This window comes from Macrobrachium nipponense, chromosome 3 (genome assembly GCF_015104395.2).
Source record: "Macrobrachium nipponense isolate FS-2020 chromosome 3, ASM1510439v2, whole genome shotgun sequence".
NCBI lineage: Eukaryota > Metazoa > Arthropoda > Malacostraca > Decapoda > Palaemonidae > Macrobrachium > Macrobrachium nipponense.
Window position 1 is genome coordinate 122,386,686 of NC_087202.1, and position 10,475 is coordinate 122,397,160.

General features: G+C 47.9%; 1 protein-coding gene across 1 annotated transcript in view; it reads right to left on the bottom strand.

Moving 5' to 3' along the window:
- Nucleotides 1-6,989, bottom strand: part of LOC135222018 (uncharacterized) — a 366,510-nt gene extending 359,521 nt beyond the window's left edge. Inside the window, 1 exon segment of the mRNA XM_064260144.1 lies at nt 816-6,989. Coding sequence (XP_064116214.1) covers nt 816-6,920 — 6,105 coding nt within the window. The 5' untranslated portion in view covers nt 6,921-6,989.
- Nucleotides 6,990-10,475: the final 3,486 nt, after the last annotated feature.

Genomic DNA, 10,475 nt, shown 5'->3' on the forward strand with positions numbered 1-10,475 from the left:
AGTGGATCAACTTTTTTTGCAGACTACATCATAGTGCCATTCTTGAAGAGAGTAAAGAGCATTGTGTTTATAGCAGGTAAATGCCAACGAACAGGGCTGTGGGAAGGAAGATTTCACCACGCAAATCGGATTGAAAATCAAGTCCATACGAAGTATGGAGTATTGTTTGTTTAGTGTGCTAACTATCTTAAAGATAAGCAGAGACAGCTACTGTATGACAAATATGCTTAGTTCAAATGCGCATACATTTCATTTCTGAAGTTGTCAATGGTTGAAATCTCCTTTCACCCTGGTTTAATATCTACACGACGGTCGCTGTTTTCAGCAGTGTGTGCCAGGGACCTCGCCCTCGGTAGGTACCCTTAACATTTTGAAAGGATTCTGATCAGCTGATAGGCCGTTCGCGCCATCCGGGAACTTGCTGACCAATGTTGGTGGCAAGAGATGGAGCATTTACTGTGAACTGTGTATTTCTATTCGAAAAATAAAATAAATTAATTTTGTGTTTTTATGACTGGGTGGGTGTTTTTCCTCATGTGTTTTTTCGGCATTTTTCCCAGGATACTCCTAGAGTACAAGAACTTCTTAATGATAAGAGTTGCTAAAATATTCAAAATGACTACAAAATCGAATATACCAAGCAATTTGTTTCCATATTCAGCAAGCAATGCATACAGTTCTTCGTTTAGTAGGAACCGGTCGAAAGAAACAAGGACTGTGAGATATGGGTAAGGTATTTGATTAGTCATTCATAGGAGAACATTTTCTTTCTAAAACTAGATGTATACCAATTCCATGCTGGCAGGTGTACTCACTTCATTTCCGCCTTCTTTGGGGAGACTCTCCTCCAGGGAGAAGCTGTTCGTCTTTTTCCTTCGCCTCCTGACGGTCTTGCTTTTCGTTTTACTGGAGTCGTTCGAATCACTGTCACTGTCATCACTCTCGCTTTCGACGGGAGACTTCGCTTTCGCATGACTGGGCGACAGCCTAGCGGCCGCCTTGCTGCTGCTCTCGTCAGGGGCACCACCACTTCGACTCGCTTGACTTTCGGCGCCCTTCTCCTTGTCGGAACCTCCCGATTCCCCTCCTTTTTCTTCCAGGTACCCCTCCATTTTGTGCATGCTGGCGTAGCGCTGCCTTCTGAGGCGCCTCCTCCTCTCGAAGATCTCATCGTAGACCTTGTCGGACAACTCCCCGCCGTCGAAGCAAACGGACTCTTGCGAAATGTACATGGAGCTCCGATCTTCCGTCTGACTGCTGTCCCCTTCCAAGGTCCGCCTCCGTCTCTGCCTCCTTGCAAAGATCTCCTCGTAGTCCTTGCTGTTCGCGGAGGAGTCCCTCGTCACGCTGCTGTCATCCTCCTCTGTTCGCTGTCGCCGTCTCAATGTCACTTCCGCAGAACCTGGTCGAGGCTGTTCCGGTTCCTGGGGAAGGAGGCCATCCTCGGTGACCGACTGCCTGCTCCTTCTGCGCACTGGCTGGCTGCTCTCTTCTCTCGAGGCCGCCTCACTCTCTACCTCTTCGAGGCGCCTACTTCTTCGCTTCCTCCGCTCCTCGACTATTTCCTCGAATTTCTTGATGAAGTTGAACCCTGAGAATCCAGCGAAGGTCTCTAAGTAGCCCCCTGCCGTTTCCTCTTTCGTCTCCCTCCTCCTCCTCCTAACTGCTGTTGTGGTCTCTGGTTCCTCTGCCCCCTTTTCGTCTTCCTTTTCTCCTCCCTTTTCGGCACTTGGTTTCACAGAGAGATCGGCACTCCCCTCATTGTCTTTGCATTCTTTGTTTACATTGCTTTCAGGGAAATGCTCTTGCTTCGAGCTGACAGATGTCTTTTCTGCCACGCCCCCTTTTGTTTCAGAAGTCTGAGTGATGGTTTCTGGGTCTTTTCTCTCCTGTGGTTTGTTCTTTTGATTCTCCATTATTTCTGTTTTGTTTCCTTTTTCCACTTCGTCTTTCGAGTCCGGTTCTGTCTCTTGATTTTGTTTCTTGTTTTCTTTCTCGTGTCGCCTTTTCCTCTTTCTCTCCCTCCTTTCTTCCTTAGCCATCCTCCGCAGTTCTTCCTCGTCTATAAGATAGTCTTGACCGTGCTTCAGCTTCAGTTTATTCACTATTTCATCCTTTATCTCCTGTTCTTCTACCTCGTGTCTTATTCTTCTCTTCTCCCTCTTATCATCTTCATAGTTGACCTCATCTAACTTCGTTTTAGTGCATTCTTCTGTGGATGTTTTCTTTTCTGCTGAACAATCAGTTATCACAGGACCTCCATCAGATCTACTCTCTCCAGTGACACGACTGACGACAACATCAGCATTTATCACTTTAACAGCCGGCTTTTCTGGCACGGTGGTTTCACCCGACTTGACACTTTCAACAACGATGTTATCATTGATGCCTTTCACTTTGGTAATCTCCTCCTTCTCCTCCTCCTTCTCCTTCTCCTCCTCCTCCTCCCCCTCCTCCTCTTGTTCTCCGTCAAACGTGCTGCACACAATGCTCAGACTGACACCGACTTCGTTGGTATCAGACGCGACGCTTTCAAACTCCGGCTGTCTATTTTCGCACTCGGCCCCTTCGGGACTGGGACGTCGACTGCCTTTGGAAGACGACTTACCGCCAGTTAGATCCCCCTTGGGTGGAGTTTTCCCCTCTACAACGTCACCTGCCTTGTGGTCGTCCTCACTCGCGTCTGAATCGTGTCCTTTATCCGCTTCGATGCGCTGAGGGACGTCTTTGGCCCTCTGCAGAGTACTCTGAAGCAAGGCTATCTTGTTTCTCTTGGCTGCGATGATTTCCCGCAGAGCGGAGATGTCAGACTGCTGCTCATGAATGTCAGAAGGCCCGACTCTCTCTCCGGTCTCCCCTGGCAGGTCCCCCTTCGCCCGTGATACGTCTCCATTTTCTATGGTCGTCTCGGAGTGCGTTTTGCTCTCGACTTTGACATCAACATCCTTTTGATGAGCGGTTCCTTCCAGGTCCCCTTCTTTGATGCCGGAATTTTCCGTTACTGGTTTATGTTTCATTACAGAATTTTCGATCACGTGCCCCGTTTCCCCGTTGGAATTTTCCGTTGCGTGATCATCTTTAGAACTAGAAAGCTCCATCGAATAATACTCTGTTGAACTCGAATTTTCCGTTGCATGTTCATCCTTGCAACTAGAGTCCTCTGTTGCAAGGTCAACTTTGCCACCGGAATTTTCTGTTGCGTGTTCATCCTTGGAACCAGAGTGTTCTGTTTGTTTGTCATTCGTGTTTACGTCATCTGACCTCTGCTCATACGGTGCATTTTTGTCTTCTTCCACTGCCTCTGCCCTCACGGGTTTCTTATCTCCGTCCTCTTTGGGTCTCGTCTTCTCTTTCTGCTCTTTCTTCTGCAGAGTCTCTCTCACCCTTCGCAAATAGGCCTCCGCCTCCTTCTTCAGGCGCTCCTTCTCTCTCCTCTTGCGATCCTCCTCCTCGAGTTTCATCTGTCCCTCGATTATTTTCATGCGAGCTTCCCTTTTGACCCGTTCTTCCTCTTCCTTTATCCGCTCCTCCTCTCTTCTTATTCGCTCTTGCTCCTCCCTTACTTTGCGTTCTTCTTCTTCCCTGATTTTGCGCTTTTCCTCCTCGATCTTCCTCTCTTCTGCTTCCTTGCGCTCCTCCTCTTCTCTCTTTATTCTCTCTTCCTCTTCTCTTTTCTGGCGCTCTTCCTCTGCCTTTCGCAAGCGTTCTTCTTCCTCTTTCCTGATCCTCTCCTCCTCCAGTCGAATTTTCTCTTCTTGCTCTCTCCTGTAGGCCTCTTCCTCGTCCGTGATTCTCTTCCACTCCGCCATCATCATCTCTCGGCACTCCTCCTTCATTTTCGAATAATAAGCCTTGAAGGTTCGGTTCCTCTCTGCATGATCAGAGTGCCTGGCACCGTCTTGCTTGGAGGCACCGGCCTCCTCCTCCTCCTCCCCCTCCTCCTCTACTTCTTCCTCCCTTTCGGCCTTGGGGGGCCTTTTGCCCTTGCCCTTCTCTCTAGGCTCGGGGCGCTGCCCTTCCTCGCAACTCGCCCTTTTCTTCACTCGCCTCTTGGGCTTCCCCCCCTCGCCATCCTCTGCCGTCTTTTTCCTTCTCTCCTTCTTGTAATGCGCACCGTCACCGACCAGGCATAAAATTTCGTAAAGTTCCTCCTCTGTTAAGTTGCTCAGGGAACTGGCTTCTAGCTCCTCAAATCCCACCTTCCTCGGAGGCTGTCTGTCAGATCCGTTCACTAACTTTTGATGCGTGCCTACCAGAGCCTCCTTATCTGCTTTATCAGGGACAGTTTCTGTATCGCCTTTCTTATCTACAGCAGGAGCACTAGGCCCGTCTTTAAAGCCGGTCTTCTTCGTTTCCGCAAGCGAACCGGTTCCGCTGCTTTGGAGATTTTCAGTTTTTGCAGACGTTGCATTTTCAACTGCACCTTGAATCTCTTGTTGACACGTGTTGGTGGAGTTCTTATCATCGTCATGATCTAGCTGCAGAAGAATAACCGTCTTTCCTCGTTTCTGCTGAAGTGCCTCCTCCTCCTCGATTTCCTTTCCGTCATTCTCTTGCGGCGTCTCGAGACGATTCGCCTTAATCCAGTGCTCGTTTATCCTCGGTTCATCAGTGGCGTCCAATCCGTCGGAATCTTGCAGTGGTAGTTCAGCGTCATTCAGTTCATTCCGCACGTCGTCGTCACTGACACGGAGAATCTCCTCTTCGTCTTCCGATGATTTGAGATCCTTCTTTGCCAAGGAATCGTCTAGTGTCTCTAATTCGTACGAACCAAATGACTCGTAGGTCACGCTGTCGCTTTCACTCACTAACAAAGTGAGGTCATCTTTGTCTTCTTCCGAGTGAACGTCGTCATGACTACTCACAAGTCCAGTGGTTGATGCGGTCTCCCCATTTTGCATTTGCTCGTCGGCATTCGTCGGGTCACAGCCGGCGACCTCATCCTTTATTGTGACAAGTCGGTAATAGTCATCTGTCAGGTCAACGTTTAAGCGAGACTCCTCTAGGATATCCTCTTCTTTGATATCGTCAGGGCCGACGTTATCAGTAACATTTTTCGAATCAAGTTTTCCCGAGAACGCCACTTCGGTATTGGGTGGGTACCCATTCACAACAGGTGCGTTTCCATTCACCTGCATCTGGGTATCATGACTCTCGTCTCCTCCTCGTATCTCGGTTTTCGAGTCCGGTTTGTGCGGGTCTCGTATTTTGGCTTTTCGGGCATGGTAGTGCTCGAGCAGGTAGTCCGATTCTCGGGTTTCTGTCACTGGGGCTTCCTTAGGAGGGTCGCTCGGTTGAGCTTCCACGCTGCCGCCTTCGATTTCTTCCAGCTTATCGTGGCTTCCAGACTTCGACTTGTGTCTGTTCCTCCGTTTGGTTTTCTTGGGTTTGTTGTCATTTGTCAAGTCGTCGTTATCAGCGGACGAAGGCTTCTCGCTCACCTTCATCGAGGGACTCGACTGATTCCAAGCTTTTGTTTCTTTCGGCCCTTTGTGCTGGTCCTCGTGCTGAGCAGAACCTTTCTTCTTCGAGGTCTTCGTCTGAGAATCATCATTGACAGCAAGATCGCCTTGACTGTGAGCATTTTCTTTCTCGCCAGAAAGCTGGTTTGCTTTGGACTGCCTCTTGGCTACAGAACTATTAGCAAGCTGAATATTCTCGTGACCTCCTTTCGGGACAGCAGCCTTGCGCACGATTTTCCCTTGAATGATATCCACATTTTCGTAGTCAGGACCCGTCGCGTTGTTTGGTGTGCTGATGCTCCCCGGGGAGGAGGAGAGGTTTTCGGTCGACTTTACGTGAGAGGTTCGGTTATGATTTCCTGACTCCTGGGAGACAGGTCGCTTTTGGATCGATGGCGACTGAGACTCTCCTGGTCGGTGGTCATGCACATGGCTGCTGCTGCTGCTACGAGTCTGAAGGTCGCCCTCTGCGCTGACGTGAAAGCTGCTGCTTCCCTCGTCGTCGTCATCATCATAAACCTCTTCATTTGGACTGGACCAATTTTCGTAAATCGCATCGCCGCCTTCGGTCGAGGGGAGAGGTTTACCTGACTTCGATCGTCGCTGAACGAGAGTAAATCCGTCGCTGTCGACGACGGGGGCGACCTTCGACGACTTCCTGCGAGGACTGAGGGAGCGAGAGAGGGCGCCAGACCACTGACGCCACGAACCAGGTCGATTCGATCGAGGAGCTGATGAACTGGAAATTCGATTGCTATGAGTTGAGGATGAGGATGATAATGATGATGATGATGAAGGGGGCGGCAACGATGAAGCTGCTGCTGGAGAGGGCTTCTGGGGGCGCTGGCCGCCTTTGGTACCTTTCGGGTCTGACCCTCGGTTTCGGTCGTTGCTGCAAGAGGAACCGCTGCTGTCGTAGGATCCTCCTCCTCCTCCTCCTCCTCCTTTACCAATTTGGCCACGCCCACGTCCTCGTCCGCGCCCGCGGCCTCTTCCTCTTTCTTGCCCAGCGTCAGGCGCAGCGCCCTCGTGCGATTTGGGTTTGACAGAAACAGAGCCGCCGGCCGCGCCCATCGAGCGTGTGGGCGCCGAGTTGGAGGCAGAGGAGGGTGAGGTCTGTGTCGATGGACGACCGGGTTGGGAACCAACATTCACAGGATCTGTGGTCGCTGCGGACGACGTCCGAGTGCCAGGGTCGGGTCGCGGAGGGCATGGGACGACGACAGCCGCCTTGCCTGGTACAGGCAGGCTGGAAGCGGCTGCTGTCCTCTGCGTGGGTGGGCGTTTCGGCGCTTGCACTCCTGAGGAGGAGGAGGAGGTCGAAGGACCTCCGCTGGGAGGACCCTCCGCCGCTCCTTTGCCATTCTCTTGCACGTCCGGCTGGGTGGCGGGGGGGTTGCGGGGCCCGTAGAAGGCTCTGGAGACGACGTCACTGAATAACCTGATCCACTCTTTCATGACTCCGAAGTAGTAAAAGGCGGCGACACTCACGCACTTGTCGCCTCCCCAGCACCCTCGGGATAACTGGCTCCGAAGGCTTCTTTCTCCTTCAGCCTCCCACCACAATAGGCAGCGGTGGGCAGGAAGCCAAAGTCTTACTCTCTCTCTCTCTCTCTCTCTCTCTGTTACTGTTTTCGGCCGTCTTCTTGGTACTTTCGCTCCGTGAAGTTCCTAAGCGAGTCTCTTCTGTCAAACTGCATCCTAACAGTCTCTCAGTGTGATCAATTATTGTACCTCTTTCCAGTCACAAACGAGAGTCTAGTCAGAAATAGTGACAGACAGACGCAACAACTTTATTGTTGATGAGTTACGAAAAAAAATATCGATTCTAGACCTACAGCAGTGTCACTACATAACCGAAATCACTTTAGAATTTTTAAAACATAGAGAACAACGCCCATAATAAAAGGATAATGACCTCTCCTGACAGGAGAAACTGTAAAATGCAATCTCCACATCTTTCATTATCTGTTATCCACAAACTTAAATCTTCAAGCGACCATGACCGCAAACACACACACACACACACACACCAGATGTACCACGCGATGCAAAACGAAGAGAGATCGGGCACGCATAACAGACACACATACATGCACACACGCATTCCCTAGTAATGCCATGACGGCTTCTAGTACTACACTTGGCAGCCATCCCTGCGTCTCGTTTTCTCGGCGAAAAACGGGAAGGGATTAACCGCGGTCCTTCTCTCTCCCCGACCCCTAACAAAACAAATACGAGGTCCGTCGGAAGCAAAACGCGAACGGAACGATGAAATACGGCAAAGACAAATAAAGGGGGTCGGGCAGCGAGTGACGACAGCGCTCAACAATGGGCGAGAAAATAGTATTCTCGTGAGAGGGGGACGAAGGGGAAATGGATGCAGAGGTACAGAAGAAAAGGAACCAAGGAAAATGCTGGAGAATCAATGGGAGAGAAGTGGCTTTCGTGACGCTAGGAGACATTTGATGTTATATTAAATATTCCTCTTCCCCATAATGTTAGTTTGGGTTTCTTCAGGAATGCGCCATACCAATACACTTTCTTCATAGGATGGGAGTTTAAAAAAGACCATTAGACTGTTCATAAACAAGAGGAACATATCGTAACTCTGAAAGACTACAGTTACAACAAGATCTCTCTCTCTCTCTCTCTCTCTCTCTCTCTCTCTCTCTCTCTCTCTCTCTGTAAAATATTTCTCAGGCTTTCTACTTTTCGTATTTCCTTTACCATCTCCCCTAGCAGCTTTATAATTATCCAATACAAGTTCTTAATCTACCACTGTGCATGCAAAACGGCCTAAAATATGAAGGCAAGCAAAATAAACATACGAAGGACTGCATATCCAGCAATTGAAAATTCCAAGTCGTCTTCAGACGACCAAGCGGTCACTTCGGATAACCGCAACAATGCAATAATGATAAGAAGAATAGGAAGATGAGATAAAAAAGGATAAAAGTTGAAAAGAGACAACTGAAAAAACAAGTCAGTCACGTGCTTGTATGCAGCACTGATGACTCAATCGCTGCTGTCTAAAAAAACGCCTCGACGCGCAGAAAGCCCAGCGAAAAGTAGTTGGCTGGCAAAACTCGAAGAGGCCTCACTGGTCGACGAAAAAGCGACAGGGACCAATCACAAACCTTTACACGCGGCTGGTTTTTTATCTCCTGACTGAGCATCTCCCTTTGTCAAGCATTTACGTTGACTCTCGAGCCACTCTATGTTTTCATTTCGCAATTAAACACACCTGAGTCTCATCTGCGAATTCCCAGAGGCCTGAATAAGCAAGCGACGTATGTTTACAATAATAAGTTCGCTATGATCGTGTGTACGGACGATTTCGGGTGTGGTAATGGCTCTCTCTCTCTCTCTCTCTCTCTCTCTTGATAATTGCATCTGCCCCGAAAATATTAAAGTAATGCATGCAACAACACCTCCAAGCATAGAGGGGAAATACATAATATGACCTTGCGAACAAGCGGATAAATAACACACACTTCCTACCTATTCACTAGCTTAGAAATGTTATTATATGCTTCGCGTTTCACCTTTTGCACCCAAAGTATTATTATGGGGCTGGGTAGGAAACTTCTTAGAAAAGTTTTATTCTTTTTAGTGCAGGTACACTTAAAACGAAGTAAATAATGAAATCAATATCCATCTATTATTTACTTTAGAAGTGAATGAAAAGAACCAAGGTTAATATAGCACTCCACTAATCAGTTGTTGTAGAATTCACTGGGAGCCCGAGCTCGGATTCTTCGATATTTCGCGACGAAATCATCTAAAATCGATGGATTATGAAATTCAGTCATCATAGCCAAGCACTGAGGCAACACGGCCCTTCAGCAATCTTTTATGAATGTTAAAATTCTAATTTCTTTTGCCTCAAAACTTTCGCCAATATCAGATCAAAGCAAAAAGTGGTACAATCCCAATTCCTTTCCTTGGTCATCCATTCCGTGACTTGACGTGAAATGAATGTGTCTTGATTTACGACGGAAACGAGTACATTCTGTTAAGATGCACTGCACTCATATTTACGTGGATAATATTAAAAACCTGCTAGTGAAATATGCATGGCCAATGAGCAATCGAGTCAAGTTCATGTCTGCTCTTCCTTCCAAGGTTCAAATAAAACAACCTTCTTCAACATTGTTTGTATGGTTTTCATACTCATGTTTGTCCACCTTCCCTGTCACAGTTTTAAAGTATGTATGTGAACGGAATTGCGAATTTAGTCACCAATAATTCTAGACAGTGGAACAAAAAAAAGATGCCAACATGCTATACTGGTAGCTCGCTGAATAACAACGCGGTCAGTGACCGCCAGCCACTTATTCACACATCCTAAACAAAAGCGTTATGAGTCACAAGATTCAAACACCGACGCGGAGGAGCCTCTTGCGTTAATCGAAACTGATATCTTGGCAGGCAATTTGCAGAAGCTCCGAGGAAACAGGTTTCCCCGACGTCGGAGAAAAAGCAGAGGGTCGACTGCTGTCGCGAATCTCTCCCGACCTGCTTTTAGTCGTGTGAAAATATGAAGGACCCGTGTGACCGCTATTTGAGGACAAACTTTCAATGGTATCTTTGATATCCTGTGCTAATACACTGCAAAATTAGCGGGGGTGACCATCCCAAACATTGGGCTAACTCCGTAAAGTGGCAGAATCCAAGATTGCTGTCAAGTTCTCTTAGACCATTCATTTAGCAGCATGTGTTGACATTCAGCAGTGGTGTGTACTTCCACTTGAGCGTATTTACACTCAGAACATTTGTTGAAGATTATATCCATCATAATTAATAATAAAAGGAGAATAAAATCCATTATGGCCGCCATTTATATGCTAATTGTCATTGCATAAGTACAAATCATTGTGTTAGCTTGATTAAGTGACATTAACTCATTGTGTTAGCTTGATTAAGTGACATTCCGTACAAAAAAATAAAAAAGTAAAGATATTAAATCATTAATGAAATGCATTAATAATTCTACCAGAATTTACTGAA